General features: G+C 37.6%; 1 protein-coding gene across 2 annotated transcripts in view; it reads right to left on the bottom strand.

Moving 5' to 3' along the window:
- The window catches only part of GMDS (GDP-mannose 4,6-dehydratase), a 417,652-nt gene that overhangs the window by 333,173 nt on the left and 59,789 nt on the right, over positions 1-24,690 (bottom strand). For both annotated transcript variants that reach the window (XR_003534117.1, XM_027682650.1), the window contains exons 2-4: positions 16,436-16,480; positions 12,448-12,535; positions 8,391-8,500 (exon numbers count right to left, since the gene is read on the bottom strand). Coding sequence is in view for 1 of the 2 variants with exons in the window: in XM_027682650.1 (XP_027538451.1) it covers positions 8,391-8,500; positions 12,448-12,535; positions 16,436-16,480 (243 nt within the window). In the remaining variant the exon portion in view is untranslated. The remainder of the gene's footprint in view (positions 1-8,390; positions 8,501-12,447; positions 12,536-16,435; positions 16,481-24,690) is intronic.

The raw sequence follows: 24,690 nt of genomic DNA, 5'->3' as shown, positions 1-24,690 counted from the left end.
AGTTATCCCCAAGTTGCTGCAATAATTTTTCAGGTAGTCAGGTTAAAAAGCATGTTTACAGAAAGTAAACCCTTAATGAGGTCTATCATAAATAAAAACAGTAAAGCTAATGCTCAGCCAGGATGATTGCACTCAGAGCTGTAAGAGAAATAAAATATAATGTAAATTTAGGACAGCATCCCACATTCACTTTTCCAGCCTTGGTATAATTTCTAGATAGTAACGCTACACAACTATTAATAATTTCTTAACTTCTTTTCTATCTTTCTATTATAATGTCTTAAAATCTGAGAGCTTGAGCAATCATTGACATCAAAGCCTTCAATTCCACCTTTTATTTCAGGATCATCCTACTACAAAATTTTAGATGCAGATGAGCATACAACAAAATATGTTAATGTCTACAATGACTGCAGCTATTTTGCAGCCATTAATTTTGTACTTAATAAATACCAAGCCAAACCCTGTACTAGTTTTATTAATCAAACACTTCTAGAGACAAATCTGCAGCTTGACCCAGTTTAATAGCAAATCTAATTTTGGGGATCAGAGCAGAACAGACTGCAGCTCTTTTTCTAAAAATGCTGACATTTAAGTAAACCTTACCAAAGAATGCTTGCCTGATTGAGGACTGACATTTCCTTTCTCTAACTCACTTAACTGAAAAATAGGCTTTCTGGCCAACTCCTACAGTACCCCAAGGCAGCTGTATATCACTTTCAGTTGCAACTTGTGAATACTTTCTTTTTCTTTCTGTCTCTTTATTTTGACATGCATATTATGTTAGCTGATTTCAATCATGTTGCATGAGTGGATGACATACCTTAAAAGATTAAGTTTTGCCACCTGGGACTACTCCAGAAATTCAGTACTTTATAGCATCTCATACCCTTCTTCATCCTCTATGCGCCTGCATTATCAATAGTAGCTTTCTTCCCTGTTTTATGCTTAACGACAAGTCTTTCAAGGCTGCAGTTGATACAAGTCAGCTTGAAGTGCCATTCCCCTCTCATTCCCATTACAGGATGGAGCTGCTCCATTGTGTACAACACTCTGCTGCCATCTATTTGACACAAGAAATACAACGCTGCCACCACCACAGCTGGGTTTGCCTTCCCTTTCCCCCGGCTTTCTCTCCCCCTGCATCGGCTGTTAGAAGAAAACTCTCAGGGAAGTTTTTGTCACTCCTCCCTGCTGATGCCCAGAAGCAGAAACCACTTCAGCAATTACTTTTGCATTAAAAAAAAACATAGCTACAACTACAGCAGAGATTTGATTATTGCAAACAAAAGTAAAATGATATGATAAACCACTCATCTCTAAAAAGGGAATCCAATTTAACAACATTCTTCCATTTATAGGCCAGCTCTAAAGTTTGCTTTAAAGCAATTATTTTAAAAGCTACAATTTAATTATGTAGCCACAGATCACATTGAAGGCATGATTTCAACAGGTATCCAGACTCAATTGGGGCCATGGCATTGAAAGAACACGGATTCATCGGCTGTCCCCCTTCACTACAAAACACTTAAAATTCAGAAGTCAGGAAGTCACATCACAGAGCCTTAAAGCAGAAACCACACACAAAGCATGAGATGAAGGAGGTGGTACTTTATCCGTCATCAGGGTCACAAAGATAAACACCACTTCATTCATCACAGCATTCAGCCTGCTCTGTATGTGACTGCACAACACAGGAACAGCAGCTGAAAAAAGTCCCTAGCTTGCGTTTGTAAAACATCATGCAAGAGACACCCGTTGAAGTTGCAAAAAACTCTAAAGGAATCTGTAATCTTCAGTTACAGATTCATGACAGCGTACATTCTGTTCTTTAATTTCTAAGCCATATGGAAAAGTCCTGTTTCAGAGCTCAGTCTGGTCCTTTTCACGTCCTTGATTAAGTACTCCATTTTTTTAAATTTTTTTTTTTACATGGCTGCTTTCCTGATACACTTAAATAACATATTTATAGAAATGTGCTTCAGCATTTACCCTGGAAATGATCCATAAGAAAAAACAGCAAAATGAAAGACTACATAAAAGCAAAAATGTAGCACACAAACTATAAATAAGGTCACTGTGATCCAAAAAGCGTATGAACTCTTGCGTATTTTTCTATAGAGGGGGAAAGAATACCCCAGCTCAGAGCAAGAGCAGGGAGAAAAGGAGGGTCTTTGTTGAGGGAGGAAGGGGGAAGGTAAGAAGAAAATGAGAGATGAGGAATAGGAGGGCATGGAGGCAATATCAGTCTGCAGCAAAAGTTATGAGAGTTCTTCCGTAGTATTAAAATATACCCATAAACATAATGTCTTCATTTTCTCACTGGTATTGACATAAACAGTACTTGGTTTGGGAAGTAATTTGTTAATGCTTGTATTTATTAATAAATACTAGTACCACTGAGTGCATTATTCCATTGTTCTTTTTATGTATTCATAACATTTTCAGCCATAATACATGTAGTTAACTAATAAAGTTAATCTGTTTAATAAAATTATTACTTGCACTAAGTTCCTTACTAACACTTGGTTTTAAATCTATTTAGTCTGACAATACAAGCTGCAATTATAAAGATTGTATAAAATTGCCATAAATATTTAGTAGAGCAAGTGAAGAGACATATATAATTCCAATTGCTAGCTATTACTGGAATTACCTTTCCTTCAAGGCCACACAGAATCTGTTTGAACAGGTACTGCACAGGCACTGCCCAGAATAATTCAAGCGTAAAATTACCTAAAACCTGATTGCTTAAAAGGAATTAGATTACTTAAAGAGTTTAAGCTACACACAGCGTAACACCACATATAAGCATTTGAAAAAAATCACTTGAGAGGCTTATTCTGCCCTCTGGTGCACTCCATCCCACAAGGACACAGCATCCTGCACAAAACCCAGGAAAACATCCAAACAACTTCAACAATCAAGTTAAAGCAGTTAAAGAGTGTGCTGAACTAAATTAAGACAGTTCTGCGTGTTACAAAATCATACCCTGTGTAATACCAGCATGAGCAAAAGGAGCAAAACATTCTACAGGACAGAAGGTAACCCAGTTAATTTTTATTCCTTTGTATTTACAGCAGAAAGCCTAAATGCCCTGACTAAGGACCAAGACTCCATCATCTAAAGCCCTGTGCAAATACAGAATTTACTGGTTAGCATAACAAATTTTAGAGTGAGGTTGTGTTCACAAGGCTAGTGTTACGAGCTGGCACCACCAGTAAACAGATGACAGGAGGCTGACAGTTACCAAGCAGGCTACAGAATATGGTACCACAGGCCCACGCTGGGGTCCAATGATAATCAGTGGTACCCTAGGGCAGTAGGCTCTATATTTATAGTCTTGTCCTATAAATCAGGTTTGGAAACTCAGTTTTTGGCTAACAAATTGAACAGCCATAGATGCTAAATTAGAAGTAATTTGATATCATATTCAGACAAAAAATATTCTATAAAGCGTAGCTATAAAATTCTCTAATTACATAAAACTAAGATCTGTTACACTTATTTTTCCCTCTGAATAAGTCTTACTACAACTCTACAGAGTATTGCTAATGTCCTTTAAAATTAACTAGACTAAAACTTGTTAAACTGAACAGCCAAAACGCTCGTTCTATAAAACACACAAAAAAAATCCATTAATTTTCTCAGAAGCCGTGAGGTTCTGTGACATTCATAAGAAGCTTAAAACCTATGCAATAATACAACAGCATACTGAATGATAAGAACCATGAGGTACAGTACATAAAACATTTATTATGCAAGCTGTAATGACCAATTCTAAGCCTTGTTACTAGTCCAAATACTGGCAAAGCTTTACAGTTAATTCCTTGAATTATTTAGCCTACAGTTTCATGTAAGCAATATTGTATTAAATAATGAGAAAAGTTAAGAAAACCCAAACGCACAAAAACAACAAACCCAATCTTTTGCCATGAGAAACCACTGCAGGATCAGAACCAAACTGGGTATGCACAAAAGTAGCATAATTAAGATTACAGATTGGCATTTACATGTGACAAAAAAATAATCCACCCTACAAATTAGAGGGGAGCATTCCTGTTTAACACATGGACCACCATACCAAAACACATCTCCAGTGCAAAAGAATTACTTTCAGAATTAATTCATCAAATAGACAATGACAGCAATCAACAGAAGCTATTTTGCTTCAGTGTTACTGAGATACCTAAAGCTAAGCAAAATCAAATTGAAGGGTTTTCAACAGAAGGAGCTTAATAGAGAGCTGTTCTGTAAGGAGGGCACATTCCCCAACCTGGCTATTGAACAGCATGAGGACAGACCTTGAAAGGATCCCACAATTCAGCAATCAGGAGACTTCAATACTCAATTTTGACTTAGTTCTGTGCTAAGTTATTTAGTGCCTTGACTATCCTCATAGCTAAGTACTCACTGTATATGTGCAGTGGAAGTATGTTCTTCGCATGAGACTGCCTCAGAGCAACACCATCCTCTCCTACACAGACTTTCTCATAAATGATTTTCAACTATACTAACAGCATGGATAAAGAGGGGATCTGAAAAGACGACTGCCCTTACAACATCACTGATAAAACCTGCAGGGGAAACTCAGCAATAGATATTTTTAATTATTTGATTTGCTTGTGTCCTAAAGAGAAGGATTCCAGCTTCCATACCATGTCCTAACCACTGCCTTCTTCACTACAGAGTTGCACAGCACCATTACCCCCAGCAGACACTTCTCAGTGGTATACAGTGACAGGAGGTGAGGCAATGGTCACAAACTGAAATACAGCAAATGCCATTTAAAAATATGAAAAAATTTCTGGTGATATGTTGTTTTTTTACTGTAAGGGTAATGGAACTGCACAGGTGAGGAAACAGTTGCTCTGGGGGTCTCCATCCTACTAAAAACTTGACTGGACAAGGTCCTTTGCAACCTGCTCTAGCTGACTCCACTTTGAATAATGGGGTTGGACTAGACAGTCTCCAGAAGTCCCTTCCAACTTTTAACCATCATGTGATTCTGTTAAATTATATGATGTAAACTTTTTCTTGTGTACTTTGAGTTTCCTCTCCCTGTAGACATCCCACTTTCCCACCAACCAGCATGCAAGCTATAACTTCAGGATGCAATAAGAGACATGGGTGAGCACAGGCTTTTGCATAAGTTGGAATTTTCTTCCCTGAGCTCTGAAGACCTATGCACTACTAGGCTATTTAATACTTGACTACTAGGAAAGCAACAGTCATAAAACCCGAGCCGTTTCTTCAGTCCTACATTTAACTGCTCAGATACATTAAAAAAGTTTCAAGTGCTGAAAGCAAGGTATCTTTTACTAAGGTTACACTGCCTTTTGGATTCAAAAATATGTAAAAAAATATTTGCCAGCTTCACCAGTTCAATACAACTCAAAAAGAAAATCTTAGAGCACAGTTAAATACTGATGAGAACATCTGTCCTTCAGGAAAAATAGTTACAACTTTATATCAATGTGTGTGCCTCCTCTGAAACCTGTGCAAGAAGAGACAATTACATCATTTTAGCCAACCTATCATTTGGATAATTTATTTTCAAGATATTCAACAGACAGAGGGATATGAGTATAGAGTTCTGGATAACAGAATTTGAATTAAGCCATCTGCATGCTACTATACACAATAATAGATTATTGTTTAGAATTAATATACTGTAAACAATCACTACCATGAAACCAAATAAATGAAAACAAATCATGGTCAGCACATCAGATTCCCAATGAACTAAAATTCGAAGGAGGAGGACATATAAAGACTGGATAGAGAAAATGAGGCTGAAATGTTTATTTAGTAACTATGAAGTGAATGTGCCACTGTTTTCTGAACATCCAATGGCAAAGACGGTGCAGAGAGCTAATCCCTGTTTCTCACCAAAACAGACAGGAATGTACACTGGATAATTTGTTCCTACTGATGATATCATTCTGTTAAGTTTACTGTTTTTAATAAGGAACAAGTTTCAGTCTTCTCTCACTTTCTCCCATGTACAAGATCAGATCAGCCTCCCAGTGACCTACTTTATGAGTCACAGTCCTCACTATTTATTCAGAAAAACGTCTTCTCTGACAGTATTTCCCAGACTACTGTGGGTTCATTCCAAGAACCAATTTCATCTTCATTGGTTTCCTACAGGAAACCAGACCAACTTCCTATGATTTTATTTTCCTTCATTTCAGCATGGCTCACATAAACTAACTGGAAGTGAGAGTGATAGAAAACTTTATTCTGCATAAACACAAGCCAACATAAACACCACCAAAAAAAATACTGAAGACGTCACTGACTCAAAGCCACCAGAACATGAAGCAAGCTAAGATTAGAAGTTCCTTTCCCTCCTTCCCCAAACATCATGCACACAGGCAAACCCAGTAAGTTTATATAAACAAAGTTTAATAGTAAGAGCTGTTCAGGTCTCTGGTGAAGACATTCACCTGAACAGATGGCCAGGTTCCACTCCCTCTTTCAGCACTGGCAATTGTTTTAAAATGGTAAGCACTGTTGGATTGTTTTTAAGTCCTACCAATACCATAGTCAAGTCTCCCAATCACCTGAGTCAACGGATTTGGGGTGCCTACCTTCTCTCCTCAACTGCAATAACAGAAGCACTACTAGTGTAGTACTAGGAAGCAAGCACACTTCAAAGAAGTCCATCTAGACTTCATGTAGGACTGTTAACTTTGCCTAAATATAGGCCTGTTGTGTTTAGGCTAACTTCTAAGAGAGCCATCTTCATTGTCCTTCAAGACACATTAGATTTCCAAAAGCTAAGACTGGGTCAGATCTTCATTGGTCCAAAATGCTCATGCAGTGAGATATTTGAGGAATGAAGTTTCCTGTATCCCATGACAGAGTCATGGAAATATCTATAGCACCATCAGCATCACCACGACCACCCCCCCTTCATGCCACCTCAGTGCTGTGATTGAGCTGCAGCAACCATATGGAGATAGCTTGGTACTAGAGTATTAGTACCTCGCTAACATCATCTAAGGAGGACAGGTAATTTCCATGGAGATTGCTATACAGCAAACCAATTCAAGAAAAGGAATGCTGGGACACGTAGCTGTGGACTGCAAATACTCCAGCATAGTTTGCTGGCTCAGGTTTCACTCTGCAAAACAGCAGTTCAATCGCCTTCTGGACCAAGGCTGCCCTTGGATTCATATAGCCTTGTCATTTTACTGCTCTACCTGAGCTTATAAACCCAACCAGACCCACATTTACCACAGAGCAAGCTGGATAATTCAATCATGCAAGCAAATTACAAGCAAAATTATTCTCATTCTGTCTTTATATTCTGCTGTTTCTGTTGTCAACAACTGCATTCTTTCAACATGATTTCCTCTTGCTGGGTTTCAAGGCTTACAGAATGATAGGAACAACAAGCTGCTTTTCGTAGGAAGGCTGACTTACAAAACTAAAGGTAAACTGATTTTCATGAAGTTTAAACACTCCTTCACTTCTCAGCTCAAGAGAAGCCAGGGAATATTAACACTTTAGAATACTTTCACATCTCACACAGTAACGACAGGACATATACTAACACACAATTTATTTTAATGACAATTTGGTACCTGGTCATCAGCTTCAGTTTGTAATAATGAAGAATGAATAAGTATTTTGCAAGTAAATAAAGATCACCTGTTAGTAAACTGAGATTTTCCACTGTTAGTAAACTGAGATCTTCCATAATACAGCAAAGTAGCTTAACAAACATAAAACAATTATCATCTCTACTATTCATTTCCTTTCCTTTTGATGCAGCAGTACTTGCCAAGGTCAAGTGACTAATCTTTAACAAGCCCTTCTTGTTCTAGTTTCTCTAACTTGATTTTTGCAACGAAACCCCCAACAGTTTCATAATACTGCAAGTAGCAGCAGAGCTGTTTCTCTATTTGTAGATCAATCTTTCAAAGAATATCACCTGCATGAAAACTAGTATAGGCAAAGCCTTTCTAGAAGTGACACACTCTGATATATGTATTGATTTTAAATAAACCGAATCATGTTGTTTTAAGCACTGTTTGGCCTAAGAACACTGCATAACTTCTCCACTAGGTCTGATGGGCAGCAAACTCCACAGTAAAAGTTGTTTCATATGGCAGAAAAATCAGATTTTTAAACCAGTCGGTTTTGTTGACAATAACAATTCAACCTCTACTATTGACATCACAATATATATTCAGTAGCAAACTCATGCAGTAACTTAGCGCTGCAGCAAGCACAACTATCTTGATTTAAAGCAGTGTTTACCTGCTGAAGTTAGCAGTTGTTAAAATGGTTATAAATGCTGCAGTCTAAAATAATCAAGGCAATATACCACTACCGCCACCACACATTCACAATTCTCATTGCTAGAGGCTACTCACCTTGACATGGCTCTGAGCTCCCAGGTTGTATATTTCAGAGGGTTTGACTTCATTAATGATCTTCACGAGGCAGGTGCTGTCAGTGAGATCCCCGTAGTGCAGCTTCATGTCTTCAGAGTTTAAGAACAGAGTTAATACACTTAATCTCAGAACAATATTACATTCTTGGTCCAAATCCTATTTTACTTTAAAATCTGAGTAAATATCTATTGGAAAAAGTTAAGACATCATCAGCCGAACATGGTTTTGCTTGGTGGTTTTTCCTGCTTTAAGCACAAAGAACATTTCTCTGTAGGAGTAATGAATACCATTTTAGATTCTCTTTTCAATAGTCTGATTTATCTAGCAACATTTATATCACTTGTTTAAAATGAATAACTAGTTTACACTTCATTTACTCAAGTTGTATAAATTAGTTCAATGTCATATATAGAATTCCACAAAAAAAGGGCATTTTTAGTTTGGGCTTCCAATCTGTCAGTCGCAAAGGTTTTAATAACTTCTTAAGCATACATCAATAGCTTTCTTCTCCTTCCCAAAATGTTACATTTCTCACTGCGAGTCATTTCACAATACAAGTGCCTAAGGTATCTACAAGATGAACATTTAGATAACATTACAGTACAACCTGCTGCATTTGTTACTATTGTTTTTCATTCAAAAAATACAGATACACACTGGAAAGCAATTTCAGAAGACAATTCAATTGTGAATGAAACATGCTTCATGATACTACACACCAAAATTTCAAATGCAGTTAGATGCAGCTGTTATTTACCCTGTCCTAACTTAGGTTTCTTTCTGATTTGTGCATAAGAAAGTGGGTAAGAGCTCCCATCAAAATTAAGAGAGTAAGTTGCACTGGTTTATCAAATTGTGCTTGATTTCAGACCTCGACCTGTCAAGAAGATATTGTAAAAGTGAAATTCACAAAAACAGATCTCTTTTTGCTCTTATTAAAAAAGAAAAAAAAAATCACCACACTGCTATTGACATACCTTTCCAAAAATTTATAACTATTGATGAATTAGTTGTTTATATTTACTTGCCACATTCATACAGATTTTCATTTCATGTTTATGACCTTAATAAATTTATGTTTGCACTGCCCTATCTCCAGGAAAACGAAGAAATTCCTATTTCAGTATAGTTTAGCAGTTTTTCCATTTGACAATGGTCACCACTTTTCTGGGACTGTATCATCTATAGATTTAATCAACTTGATTACTTATTTTCTTCCTTTTTTCCAGTCCTGAAATACCAGGCTTATTACAAGAGACTATCATAGGAATCCACAGTACATTTTTAATTGTCTCAGAGATATGTGAACTTGTTATTATTTATGCTGGTTTAGGTTTATCTTTAATTATTTTTTTTAAACAGTACAAGGCAGCAAAGAAGTTACAGATAACACATTTCTCAGATGTTCAGCCTTGTACATTCCTACATAACAGGTTGTTGAGGCTCTTCAGGTCGATAAAGTGATACAGCCATGGAATATTCTTGAAATTTGCTTTTACATCCCACATTGCTTGAAAAAGACATTCTGAAGATACTTCAGACCCAGTTGAAGTTGTGGCTAACAGGTAATGGAATGGTAACACAACTTTTTTTTTTTAAAAAAAGTGATAACTGTGATTAAATATGAAGGCTGGCAAGCAGTTTGTGATCATTCTTGTGCATACACCTCAATTATCCGTGATGTGGGCTACCTTCATTCCTGACAACAGTTCTATAGAGGCTGTGCTGGAACACCACATTTCCACTGGTATGGAACACAACTGTTCTGTTTCCTAAATTAAATTCAATACATGAAAGTAGTTCTGTCTGTGGGGAGAGGAGGCTGTTACAAGAGGAGGCTCAGGGAGCAGCAGCAGCTCTCTAAGAGCCTTGAGGTCTGCAAAAGCAACTAGTTCCCCTCCAGCCTAGGCAGCTGCTAGGCAGGAAAGAGGTGCCACAGCCTGTTTTCCTCTTCCTACACATGCAGTTCTGCCATCATCCCCAGGACCGAGTGCAGTTTCAGAGCTTCCCAGGGGAAGGTGGGCTGAGCCAAGCAACAGAGATACCCTCCCACTATTACCTTAAATTGAATGCTCTCAGGGGGAGTGCTCATTTTGGTCTACCATCAAGTCTTCAAAGCTTCTTGTCCACATGGCTTTTTTGAGGAGGAACAGGGCATAAAGCTATGTCCATTTTCTGACCCATGAAAAAGAGGTCTTTCAAGAGTAATAGGCTAAGTGGGAAGACTTAATAGAATTGGGGCTTGTTTGGTGCACAGATTTATAAACACAAATCAAATGTCAAAACCTCTGGGCTTTAGTACTATTAACCAATTTGAAAACCTCCTTAGCAAGCAACAGCTGGAGGACTTGCTTCAGGAAGCACTTTTTTTTTCCTTCTTCTGCTTCCTACTTTTTTTTCATATAGAAGTTCACTGTCTACAAAGAGTACCATCTTGCAACATGCAATCAATTCTTCAAGAGAAGAACACATATGGCAAAGATAAAACTCAGGTTTCCTCACATAATGACTATTGCCTCTTTGCTTCCTCCAGTACTGCCTGGAAACCCATTGTTTCCAAAGAGTTTCCATGGAGCAGCCTTTCCTGAGATTCCAAGTCCAATTCCTTCTCCTCCTCCCATTCATATAGCTGCATTCTTCAGTTAAAGGAAAATGAGATAAGAAATGGGGAAAAAACTTTATAGTCTGCTTTCTTTTTTTTTCTTCCATCCCTTTCCTTAAATGTTTGTGTATGCATTTATCACAGTCTACATTGTCTTCTTAAATCACTTTTCATATTCACAAGATGGTCCTCACAATGCACAGGTTCCTGTTTCATTTCATTTGCTTCATTTTACCTCATGAGCCAAGAATACAAGTCATGGGAAACAGTTCTTACATTGTTCTTGACAGAAAAACAGGTTTCAGCATTTTTCATGAAGATATTTTATTCAATTTTACCCCTCTCTTAATCAGATATTTTAAGGAGCATTGTACAGTAAGTAGCAACTATTCACAGCAAATACCAGGTCAGAGTCATGTAAGAAATTAAGTATTATTTTTAAAAATCACAATTAAAGATCAAGTGAAATCTATAAGTTGCATTACATATTACAACTTAAAAGAACAAGTTCTGTTCAACCATGGTGTGAAGCAGACTTCAAAGACATGACTTGTTTACACCATGGAGATATTTAGTGTTAACAATACCTTAAACTGGATTATTTAGGACAGCTCCAGTCTGCACAACTCTACAAAATACACATAGCATAGAGAACTACATGCTTGTTAAAGTGCTCGGTCCTTCTGCTGAACTGGACCCATCCAATGTTTGAGCTGCTTCTCATTAAGTGACAACCTTCTTTAAGGTAAAATACTCAAACAATTTTTACAATGTGTACCTTAAAGGTAATAATTTCAACTTCCCAAATTATCCGTGGTAATAGAGAATACAGTAAATTTTCAGCAAATTTCCAAGAGCATTGCCTTTCCTTCAGGAAAAGCAGGTAGTCACTTCCTTGCGTGCAGAAATTCATAAAGGTCCAAAGATTCATTCTTCCTGTCATCAGAAAGAACTGATCATGTCTTACTCATGCTGTCATACAGGCTGCTTCCAAACCTTCACCTCCATCAGACACTCAGAAGCTCATGAGGAAACAGAAGTGGAGCACTTAAGATAAGTGCCTTAACCCCCCCCCCATTTTACTATTCTAACATTTCAGTGTTTTTAACCTCACATAGCTTTCTGCAGGCCCAGCCATTTTTTAACTGCCACTGCCCAGCTATGTGTGAACTGTGGCAGCATTTCTACACAACAAAGTGCTTTCCTGGGGCCCTCATATTTTCCACTCTTTGTAACTCACATACACAAGAGCATCTATACCTCATGCCACATCTTCAGAGAAAAATGGTCACTTTTCTTTCTGAGATAGAGCAGCTAGCTAACACAAGCAAAGGAAAATGGGATTCCCTCCCTTCTCCCAGGGACCTTTCTCCACCAAGCTCATAGAACAGACTAAATAACACAAACTACCTTAAATAAAAAAAAAAGTCTTACTTCCTTCAATGTGAGCCTGTGGGTTCTTATAGAGATGTTCAATCCGGCCTGTATTAAAAGAACTAGACCGACGAACGATGCCATGTACCTGGGGATTGAACAAGTTAAGATGCAAAAGATAAGTGGGAAACATTAAGAGGAAAGTGTTTATCACCATCACTCAAAATATTCATATACACAGACCTAACCCTTATATCAGGTAATCAGAGATTGTATCTATTCCTACAGGTGGGCAGTTATCCAAATAATAACATACTTGGAGATGAGGTCTGATGCCGTCATATTTACTTGAGTACTCAAGTGGTTTCCCCTTCTCCCTAGCTGATACCACTAGCAGCTGGAGCATCACACACAGTACAGAAAACATACTGAATTGCCCTAGAGCACCATCTCCTAGTGTGTGATACTTGACGTTATTACCAGCATTGGAGAAGAAATATGTGAATGCCAAGAAAAGCATTTCTCCCTGGTTGCAGTGAAGACTTTCTGGAGGCAGAGATGACTGGCATGGAAAAAGCAGCAGCAGGAGATGGGACTATGGAAAGGAGAGAGTGAGCAGAGAAGAGAGAAGGGAAGAAAAAGACAAGGGGAAAGAAGGAGCAACAGCAGCAAGGCCCAAATGTATTTTAAAAATCAGCTGTCATTCACTTCCTGGGGTGTTGGAAGAACAGCAAGAACAGTCAGTGCTGTTTTGTGGACCTCATGAGTCAGTGTTCTCCAGTGGGTTACACGACACACAGACAAGCCTAAGGCTGAAACCCAGCTTGGGAATTTCCTTTAAGCAGCCACGATAAATAAGTTGGCGGGAAAAGAAAGCCCCACTGGTTCTGACTAACACTAAAGAAAAGATCATTTTTGTCTAATACATTAGAGAAATTCAAACACTGACCCTGTTTCCTCCTCTCCTGTAAGACAGGACCATGATACCTGCTGCTAAAATTCATATTAGCTTAGGTTATCAGCTGCAGAAGTTGCACTTGTACAAGTGAAACCAAGCTTAAGCATCCAACTCTCCCTGCCTTTTATTTCTGAAAATGATCCCTTACACTTAGATGTATCCTACACTTAGTTTGGTCAGGCCATTGCTTTACTCTCTCACTTCCTGTTAACTTGCACGTGCAAGAACAGAGCAGTAGAACAGGCAGTGTTTAGGGGTTTGGTTTGGTTTGGGGATTTTCATTTTACACATAACACAAGCTATGCTTATTGACACAGAAAACGTTTTTCATTCTATCATAAGTCAAAAATTTAAATGAGTAAAAAAGCGCACACAACTGCAGATTGAGACCAGTTTGCTGCTTTAAGAATGACATTTTGGTGTCAAAATCTCTAAAAACAGCTCAATAGTCATCATTACAACCGCAAGTAAAATTTATGATGCCAATTTCCTTGCATAAAATCTCTTGTGTGCCCCGTCACACAGCACACTCACAACATACCATGTTCTACAATTAAAATATTTGCACTTTGAGGATCAATGAGGCACTGAGGAACATACCCTGTAAAAGAAATTTCCATCAAACAATGAATTTATGAAGATAAATTTTCAAATATGTAGTCAAAAGCCACATCAAAATAATTATTTATAGAATGTGTGAATAATTTATAGGGACATCAGGTTTACAGAGAAACACTATCTAAAAAAAAAAAGACACTTCCATAATAACTTCAGTTTTACAAAAGATGCTCGAAATATTTTGAGTACTCAAATGAACCACAGTTTGCTGAGTAAAATATCAGACTTCACAGTTTTAAAGCAACAAATTATTCTAAAGGAAGCTAACTGAGGTGCTCTACAAGAGGGGAGGTTTAGACTGAATATTAGGAAAAAATATCTTCATGGAAAGGGTTGCCAAACACTGGAACAGGCTGTCCAGAGAAGTGGGTAAGTCACCAACCCTGGAGGTACTTAATAGACATGTAGATCTTGCATTTAGGGACATGGTTTGGTGATGGACTTGGCTGTGTTGCATTAACAGTTGGACTGAATGATCTTAGAGGTCTTTTCCATCCTAAATGATGCCGTGATTTTTCTAGCAAAATTAAAGATTTTGTATTAAGGTTCTGATGAGAGACTTTTTGAGCACTCAATTATCTATCTCTGAATGAAATCACGCTAAAATTCAAGGTCACGTGAACGATTAACCAGTAAGTCAAATATTGCCAGCTCAAAGCTTGATGAAAGATTGGGCTTGCAAGATCAGCTGAATGACTGTGATTCCAACATTTGACCAGTAAGACGTGCTAAATGCAATCATCCCAGGACTTCAAAAGTTTCAGCAAACAGACAAACCCAGAGAGCCTGATGCATCCAGCGATAACAAGAAAGCATGTGAACTCTGCTTTTTTTTCTTTTCTTTATTTTTTTTTCTCCCACTCCTTTTTCTGGTATGCACATACAAGAGCAGGAAAACCTGTCAAATGCTTAATCCATGACAGCAGTGTAATTGTAAAAAAACTGATGAAAGGTACCTTTGTCTGCATGGGACAGGTGAAATGCAAACTCTGTGACAAGCCACAATGTGTGCAAACTGGTTAATCTGGTTAAGAATGTAAGATCAGTGGATTTTTCCCAACAGGCCCAGATCTTTAAATAGATTGAAATTAAAAAACAAAACAAAACAAAACAAGTTAAATAAAGCATCTTGGTTAGGGAGGCAATCAGTTATCACGTGTGCTCTTGTGTTCAGTTATTCAGAAGAAGAGATCTCTAACTGGGAACACAGGAAAGAATTCCAAGAAATTGATAGAGAGTTGAGGAACAGAAGAAAAAATCTCTACCCAAATACAGTAACCTTTCTATTGTGGAAAGGGTTATATTTCATTTTATTTGCTGTTGGCAGTTCCCAATTTCATTGTGGACTAGGAGAGAGTATGTGTTTTTGCCTTCAAAGTAGCAGAAGCAACCACAATGATGTGCCTCTTCCGCAAATGGAATGAAGAAATAGTTAAAAAAAAAAATCAATTTACAACACTGAAAAGCCAATATCAATAAGCAAATCAATCAACAAAGCAGGAGAAAGGATGGAATAAGCAAGGCAAGATTAACCTGGTGCGAACGCATGGAAAGCACAGACTGGTTGAAAAGAGACTTCTCATTAAGCTATGAAGCAGTATTACAAAAGAAATAATAAAATTCAATATTAGAACAAGTATTAGCTTTTACTAAAACCCCAGAAAATACTACATTGTGAGGAAATGAATTTGATCACCCCTCCTTCCATTATTGCACCTTTTGGAAGCATCTTTCATGACTGAGAAGGCAAATATTCTTACATTTATGTCTACATCAGTTCAAACACATCAAATCATACAGATGGTAACAATGTGATTATTGCTTTGCTGGGTCACAAGAAATGTGATTTTTGCCAGGGAAAATTATGCAGCAAGAAGGAATCAGACTCTCTTTAATTCAAGGAAAATGTAAATAAAAATCATATGCTAGGCAAGAATATAATTAATCCAAGAGAAAAGGTAGAAAGCAACTCTACCAAAATACAGGTTGTTTTGGGTTTGTTGTTTGGGTTTTTTTTTTCTTTTTAAACAGAGAAAGCAAAATGCAAGGTTTTGATTGCTGAAATATAACTGCCAAAGTAAAAGCGCCTTTACTGTGAAGAGAGAGGGGGGAAAAGAGAACAAACAAGAGATTCTTATTCCTTTATGTAGTACATTGCATAATAAATTATTCCCTAATTCCTTACAGTTTTGGCTCACGCAAGTCGCTGCTTATCTGAGTTGGCGGGAAACATGCAAAGCAGCTATACCCTGAGGAGAAGAGGGAATCCACCAGTGGACATTAGATGATAAATAGTACAATAACCTGGCATGATTACAGGCCATGTTGCACATTCCTCTCTGGAGTTTTGATTTGTTATCTAGGGCTGGAGTGGAAAACATACACAGAGAAGGACAGAAGCAGAGGAAGCCGGACGGAGCTGCAGCATCCAAATGACTCCATCAGCCTGCAACCAGTCACCGAGTCACTCACCTCGTAGCCTTTTTCCAACAGGAACTCAGCCAAGTACGATCCATCCTGGGAATAGTAAGACATAGGAAAATGTTAGAAGTACATTGAATAGGTCTGGGAGATTTGGACTACTTAAGATCTCAAAAAAGGGAAGAAAATAACCTTGTAGTGAGTTGATGGGGTAACAAGCATATACTTTGATTTCTCCAGATTCATATACTGACCTAAAAATACTATAGACTCTTTTTAGTTACTTTTATATAAAGCAGCAGCATATTTTAAGATAACTTGCTTACAAATGCTAGTTGAGAGCTCCTGTGTCTTGAATTTCTTCCCAAGTTCCATTATGAAGTGCCTGGGGACATCTTTCCAAAATATCCTAACCAGAGTTATTGAATATGAACTATTTTGGACATAAGGAAGGAAGAATATTTAAAACCAAAGTAGTGCAAGCTTGGCATACTCTGCAAACCAATATGTCTCTGTAGCACTGTGTCACACTGGCATTTCCCTTGCCCACACGGTCCTTCCACACAGCTTCTGAAGGCAGCAGTAATTCTGCCTGCCTGACCAACTGAGTTTTCAAAAACATCCCTAGCACACCCTATATTTATACTACAGAATAAAAGCCATTTTCACATTTTATGTATCATCAAGGGTTGAGGGTTGTTTATTTTTAGGAATTTTCTTTTTTTTTTTCTTTTACATCCTTGTCAAACTTCAGCTAATAAACTCCCCAGAAGACAACACTTTAAACACATGCTAGTGCACATTTTCCTGCGATAAGACAATTTTTCTGGTATGAGTATTGTCAGGATTACCAAATACAATAAGTCATATCTTCTTTATAAATGTGTACACACCATCACAAACCCAGTAAAGTTTACTCCTCCAAAACAGTTCTCATTGTCCAATTCAGTGAATATTACTCATGCCCAAAGTCTGCATCTTCTCACTGACTTTTTGAATTTTTTGTTCCTTTAATATGCAAATGTATTTCACCAGAGCCAAATGGCTTGCTACAAAAAGACCATAAAAACACTGAGATGCCACATATGCTTACGTGCTTAAACCCTATTATGTGGATCTGCTCTGTCATGATCATGGTCAGAGCTTTTAAGTGCAAAACCAAAGAGATATCTCTGTGGTTGTCCTTTAAAAGCATGTTTCTTCAGAGAATTTTTTTTTTACCTCAGATTAAATGAACCTTTTTTGTCTCACAGAGAGCCTAAGGAGAAAAAGATACCAAAGTAAGAAATTTGAGAAGCACTAGGAGGCCCTAGAGCAGCAGGACTGCCAGTAGAGACTGCTTACTGCATTGATGGCAAAACTCTGGGTATATCTATGCAAAATGGCACAGTGCAGTATACAAGGGGCATGTTGCTCTATGTTATAACTTCAGCATTAGAAAAAATATTAGTTACTTTATGTGTAAAGTCTTACAGAGTCTAGAAAGCTTGAAACCAAGAAAGAAAGTCTCAGCTTACATACTTCTCCCACTACATATACATGTGTGTATGCACAAAAATTTTACAGAGCTACAGCCCTATAACAACAGCCACCAGTCTATGACACCTGTTAATTGGGAACATAACAAACCACATCTATCATGGCATCACTGGAACCATATGTACTTCTGTACATCAAATGATAAGAACAAGACCCTACTGAAAGGAGAAATTCAAAGAATATTCAATGGAAAATGTGGAGGAACATGGGACCAGAGCAGGGGATGACAGCTATCTTGAATGCTTTTGTCATCTTTTTCATTAGTAATTCCTTCAGGATTTAGTAGAGGGAGGAAAACTTCCTAGTTCTCCTTGGTTTCTCACTCCACTAAAATAAAAAAAAATAAATCAAATAAAACAGGAGGTGAAAGTGGGAGACTCAGCCCAGAGAGTGCAAAGGAGATGAAAAAAAAGAAAGGCTGTGATTACTTAGGAAGCTGATGGGAAACAGACTTGACTAGGATTGAACCCTGTCAATAAGGTCTTGTTCTTCTCACCCAGGCCATTGCTCAAAGTTTCCAGTCACCCTGGAACATTTTGAACCATCGGTGGCACTTGCTTCCTCTGCGCTTCCTTTCCAGGTCTATCAAGTGATAGGGCAGGGCTTTACAATGAGTGGGAAACAGGCAGCAAGTGTGAAAGCTACTGCTTTCTGGCTCTAGCACAGCACAGCTGATTTACTGTCTGGCAATCACACACAGTGCAGATTCATGCTGTCCTGCGCTGAGATACCGTATCACACGTGGCCCCCAGGTTTCATGATTCCCTTCCTTTTCTTTTCAGAACAGCAGCCTGTCAATGCAAATGGTAATCAGAACAGTGATCAAAGCGTCAAAGAGTTTGCAGCTAGTAAAGACAGTACAGTTTCCATCATTTTCTAATGAGGTCAGAAAGTACATAATATTAAGTAAGCTCTGTTAAGTGATTTAAACCTTAATCCATAGGAGACTGCATTACACATATAAATTCTATTATCAAAGCTATTAATTTCAATTTATACTACAAACAGAGCTTTCAAAATTCAGGAATCACTGAGCCAGAAAAGGGATATTAAAGGAACTAGGTGTCTAGCAACAAATCTCAGTTTTTGTTATGGTTAGCACATTTTGCTTTATTTGAGCCACATGATGACAAACATGGTTTGTATCTGAGTAGGAACAGACCAGCATGAAGTGCATGACCAGTGAAGTTGGGGACTGGGAGGTAGGGTCTTCACAAGAAATGCTTGTAATGACTTTGATCCTATTTTGTTAAGTGTTCTACCCCAAGACTACATTATGTCCTCCTCAAGACCGAAAAAAACCCAAACAGGACCAGCTTAGGTAGCACACGCAACCAGCAAGGCATTAGTACACCCAGACCCCAATCAGATCACTGAGGTAGCTATGAATAGTTACTCTACTCCCCACGCCAAACACAAAACCTAAAAAAACAGGATCTGTACAGACTAGAGTGCTTACTTTATGTGTCCCTCCACTACGCACTATGCTATTCTGCTTTCGATGTGTCACATTTGAGAGCTTAGTTTTGCTAATGTAAAGCACCCAGCTAATACTATTCCATTTATAACAAATCAACAAAATCTCCGATGACAAAAGCAGGTTTTGTCTGCAGACAAAACATCAGTCTTAAAAGAAAATTGCCTACAAATTGCCTTTAAGTAGGATTGCAATGAGACCTGGCTTTGTGCAGATATGTTCCAGCTTGAACGATCAAAACAGTTCAACAAGATTGACTAAATAAACCACCTCAGTTAAAACAGTTCCTCATCAGCACACTAACATCTCAGACTTAGATTCACTATGCTGTCTTCAGCCAAATAGTAGTTTGAAAGCTCATGCAAAGAATGATACTTCAGCGGGCTTCCAAGACACAGCAGCAGGTTTCCAACTGCAGCTGCCTTACAACATGTCTGTAAAATTCCCAGACAAAAGAAAACAGTCACATAAACTAGCGTGAGACAATTTTAGGATGCAATATTTTATGTTTAATACAGTAGTTAAAGTCAAGAACTAAAATAAGCTTTGAAACTATCAAAGAAAACCTCTTCCAATGGGGTGAAGAAATTGAGACATAAACAAGTTAGACAGTGCTTTGCCACAATCATCTGGAATAAAAACAGTATCAAGATTGACTTGATCCATGAGCAAAGAATAGGATGATTTATACAGAAAACTGAAAACAAGTGGAACTAAATAGCCTGTTTAACAATCAAATATCCTTTATTTTGCACTGTTTTACACAGGGAAACTCCACTTGCAATGAACTAATTTTGAATTTATATTGACACATTCAGAGAAGGCTGTAAAAGCAACCTGAAATGCAAGACATCTTCATCCTCTTCCTTTGATATGGGCAATTCCAACACTGTTCCACACAACTCCTGGATTCAAGAACTAGATAACATCCTACCTGATGTGCTAATAAAGAGGAGTGGAAGAAAGTATTAGATGTATGAAAAAACAAGGGAAAAGAGACCAAGAGGAGAGGAATAGGGGTTCTTTTATTACTATTCCTAGAACTCCAGGAGAAGTGTATGGAGTGCCTTTTCAGAAGGAGGGAAAAAGAATTAAAGACCTAACACAAATTACGCAAGTTTATTATGACCATATTACTGAGGAGAAAGGGCTCTGAATTGCAGGGGAATAATATAAACAACTGAAAACAAACATTCCCACAGAATACCAAGTTTTCTGAATTCATTACACCTTTGGAAAAAGGTGTAACAATTTTCCACAGACCACAGAAAAGGCCAAGGGTGCTTCTATTTATAAAATTCAAAACTGATTGAGGCTAGTGCCATGCCCTTAGGAATTACTGCAAAGGTGAGTCTATGGAAGTTCAAACTACAGATGGTGTCAATTATCAAGGTCATTCTTAGTTCTAAATTCCTTTTGAACTACTAACTATAGCTGTGCTCTGCTGAAGTTAAATTTTGATAGGTTCAATTAATCTGTTTGGGGGACAGTAGGTGGAGAAGAGGCAAACTTTCAGCCACAGGACATGGATTTTATTTCTTAAAGGCATCTTTCTGCAGTAATATCACCAACAATGCACCGTCACCATTTGCATTTAGCCTTGTTTGAATGAATAATCTATACTTCCATTAAAATATGCAGAACCAGTGCCACTAGTGCTTTGCACAATAAATTCTTGCTTCATCAAATTTTCAACTTTTGCATAGCTATAAGCTAATGCTTTTTCAGAGACTTACAGAACTGAAGTATGGTGACAGATCCTTTGGAGCAGGGAATACACACCATTCTTAAGCAACATCTAAACGATTTTAATATCAATCCATAATAATAATTATTCATTTCTTTGTAGCACTCCAGAAAAGTCTCCCTTAAGAAAAAAAATTCATGAGAGTAATACAGTGTTATTTTTATTGAAAAATGCATACTTCTAATAATTTCCAGTGATTTACAGAGGAAATCAGTAATTTTTTGCAGCTACTATAAACAGAACAGTGCTGCACTTTGTCTCAAGTCTTCAAGGCGATACTTGAGGTAAAGCATTAAAGCATTCATAAAAAATCCCCATACTGAAAACAGGAAAAATTATGAACTCTGAAGTATTTAACTGATTTATTAAAGCTGCCACCCTCCAAATGCAGTAGTTATTTTGCTATTTTGATTTGTACTCTGGTCAAGTAAAAATAGAAATATAACTGTCCTTTTGTTCCTGCTGTCAAAAGAAAAAGTCAAAAGGCAATAAATGATAAAAAAAATTAATCTTTGTTTTAAAAGATTGTTCACTTAATTGAATTTTTTTAAAATTCATTAACTTCAGCACAAAATAAAATTGAGGAGGAGGAAAAGTTATCATTTGCAACAACAACAAAAGCATTCTAATTACATTACTATGTTCTTTTTCAATTAAGAGTTGTTTAAAAGCAAAAGCAAGTTGCTTTGGAAAAGTGAATCATCGTATTATTTCCTAGTCTAAGCCCCATCTGACCTCACACACTATTCCACTGCTACGCTATTAAGTTATATTAAGAAATGCAACTGTAGTTACAGACAACAACACATTTTTCTTCCTTCATCCCTCCAGTTGTCTTTATCCAAAACAATATTATTCACATCATCAATATTTATCGCTATTCTACTGTGAACCTCAGCATGGACACCTCGTCTAAAGAACAAACCTCTGCACTACTCCAAAGCCAACACAAACAGAATAAACTTCTGTAATTCAAGTTTGCTCCTTACCATTAGGACAGGCAGCCAGTTCTAAATTTTGGCTTAACTTAAGCCAACAACAGTAAGGTATGTCAGCTCGATGTTGCTGATTTATTTTTCAAGTGTTGATACTTAAATATATTAAAATCTTTAGTCTAAACCACATACGATATCCTACAATAATCAAACAGCTTGTATCCATCACACAAACCTCCCCCCAATATCTCAGCTTGGGAAAAACAAGTTGCACCAACAAACTGAATGTATAAGGTTTTTTCTTGATTGTGGGGAACTGTGGCACTTAGTGTGTTACTTCCAAACACACCACAAATTTCCCAGTAATGACAGTCAGGTGCTCGACAGATTTTTAGAAAAAAACCTAAAAATCATGTCCCTAAACTCTCAGGCTGTGTGCTCTAACATTAAAATACTCAAAATAACTACCAGTTCTCAGACATGTCCAAAGAACTATTATTATGAAGAAAGATAGAATCAGTAGAGAGCCTTTTGAAGATTTTAAAGAACAAGCTTTTTCTCAATGCATGTTATAAGCCACAATACCCTACTTTCTTTTTCAAATATGAATGACTGCAGTATACTAACATAAACTAAAACAGTTACAAACTCTGAATTTGAGTGAAACTTAGCTATATTTTTCTGCCTCACTAGTGAAACCACAGGGATTGGAAGAATGTGTCTATAAACATGGAAATGCAAATCATATGGACAACACTCCACATGAAAATTAAAACCTCTACTTATAATGTTTGTAATGGGAAATACATAACAGTTTTAAAACCCACAAGCTGATTGTTTTGCCCATCCCTATTTCCTCCTGCTTTCAGAAAGGTACTGGTATCAGATGATCGTTCACCTTTCCAAAATAGCAAGAGCAGCTCCAATCAGCAGCAGCTATGAGCATTTTGGATGTGTCCACCCTCCAGTACCCAGACTAACCCAACAGCCCCATTAGGTGACTAACACTGACTCAGGGGAAAACCCCTCAATATGCAACAAATGCAGACTAACCTCAAACACTACCCATTGGAAACCCAAATATGCAAAACCTAATTGCACCGAGCAAAGAAATCAAGAAACCCAGGACTAAGCTGCAGGTCACACCCCCAAAAGAGTAACTTTGACCTCAAAATTTCAAAGTTTAGAGTTGTCACAGTAAAAACCATAAAGCCCAGAAATTTTGGGTTTGGAAGACATTCTGTGTCTTTCATGTTTAAGGCAAATGAGTAATTCTGTGAAGTGGCATCAGGAGGAAAATATGAAATCTTAGCATGCCATCTTTACCTTCAACATCCTATGGAGGAAAACCAAAACAAAAGCAGTAGCGTGCCTATTACTGTAACTTGAGGAGGCCATCTGAACTTAGGACCGTAGCTCAATACACATCCTACCAGAAATAATGGACCCATCTCATTCCTAGACAGAGCTACATCTTTTCTTTTCTTATTTTTTTCTTCTTTTTCTTTTTTTCTTTCTGCAGCAGCCTAATAGAGTTGCAGAGGTTAAAGCTGTTTTAACCATTGTAGCACCAGCCTCTCACACTGATGGTTCAAGCAGGCTTTCTACCACTTCTGCTCATCGCCTGAGTTTGTTACTTTAAGCTTAGCCCAAGATATTGTTGTCTACTAGGGTGCAAGGTCAGTTATTGGAGATAAAACAAAATAAACATCACACTTGCTATCTTGTTTGCATGAGACCAAAACCTAGTAAAGGAGAGGTAAATGAGTGTAGACCGGGAAAAAAAATTTTAATTCATTCTTCTGTACTCAGCTTTACATACAGACATAACAATTCTGTCTGAAATGCAGTATATTTACAGATAAATACAAAACCAGAAAGCAAGCATGTTCCAATTGGAGTAATGAAGCAGTGCACAGTAACTCAACTTTTAAGAAAATAAAAGTTTGCCCAGTTAGAAATTTGAAAACCCAGTTAGGAATGCATGATTGGTATGTTATAACTTAAACAGCTCTCAGTGTTGCAATATTTGCTTGAATAGAAGAAAAGCACTGATCCTGCAGTGATATAGTCTGCAAGTCATGGGAGCAAACACTCTGTTTCTGGACACTTGAAGTTCGAGTAAAAGAGAGCTTGTCTTACAATGGGTCACAACTCTCTTCGGTATTGCCTCTCCCAGTCAGCATCGTCAGAGCCCACCTTTTACTGTTCTGGCATCTACTGAAGCATAAACAAGTTTGTTCAGGAATGCTTCTTGTTTATGCAATTTCCACCTTTTCATTTCAAGGTTCTCAAACTTCTCAATTTTCAGTAACAGAGGTCTTTAAAAGGTGGTCTCCAACACTTTCCAAAGTTATGAATTCAGAGTGGCCGAGAGATCAGCAAGCCTAAGTGTGATCATCACCATCCTGAAGCTCCAGGCAGCTCAGATTTCTCTTTACACCAGGAAGGGATAAAATAAGAAGCAAAAGAACCCAAAAACCTATCACAGCAATGAACTTCCTGATACTTCTGCAATGGAATAGAAAGGGAAACGCCCAACTGAAATTCCAAAACAAACAAACAAACAAACAAGGAAAACCCCCCAGAAAAAAACAAAGCTAAATTC

The sequence above is a fragment of the Neopelma chrysocephalum genome, unplaced genomic scaffold, assembly GCF_003984885.1.
Source record: "Neopelma chrysocephalum unplaced genomic scaffold, ASM398488v2 Primary Assembly neopelma1_22b, whole genome shotgun sequence".
Taxonomy (NCBI): Eukaryota; Metazoa; Chordata; class Aves; order Passeriformes; family Pipridae; genus Neopelma; species Neopelma chrysocephalum.
The sequence above is the reverse complement of the archived record's forward strand: the minus strand, read 5'-3'. Positions and strand labels throughout refer to the sequence as shown.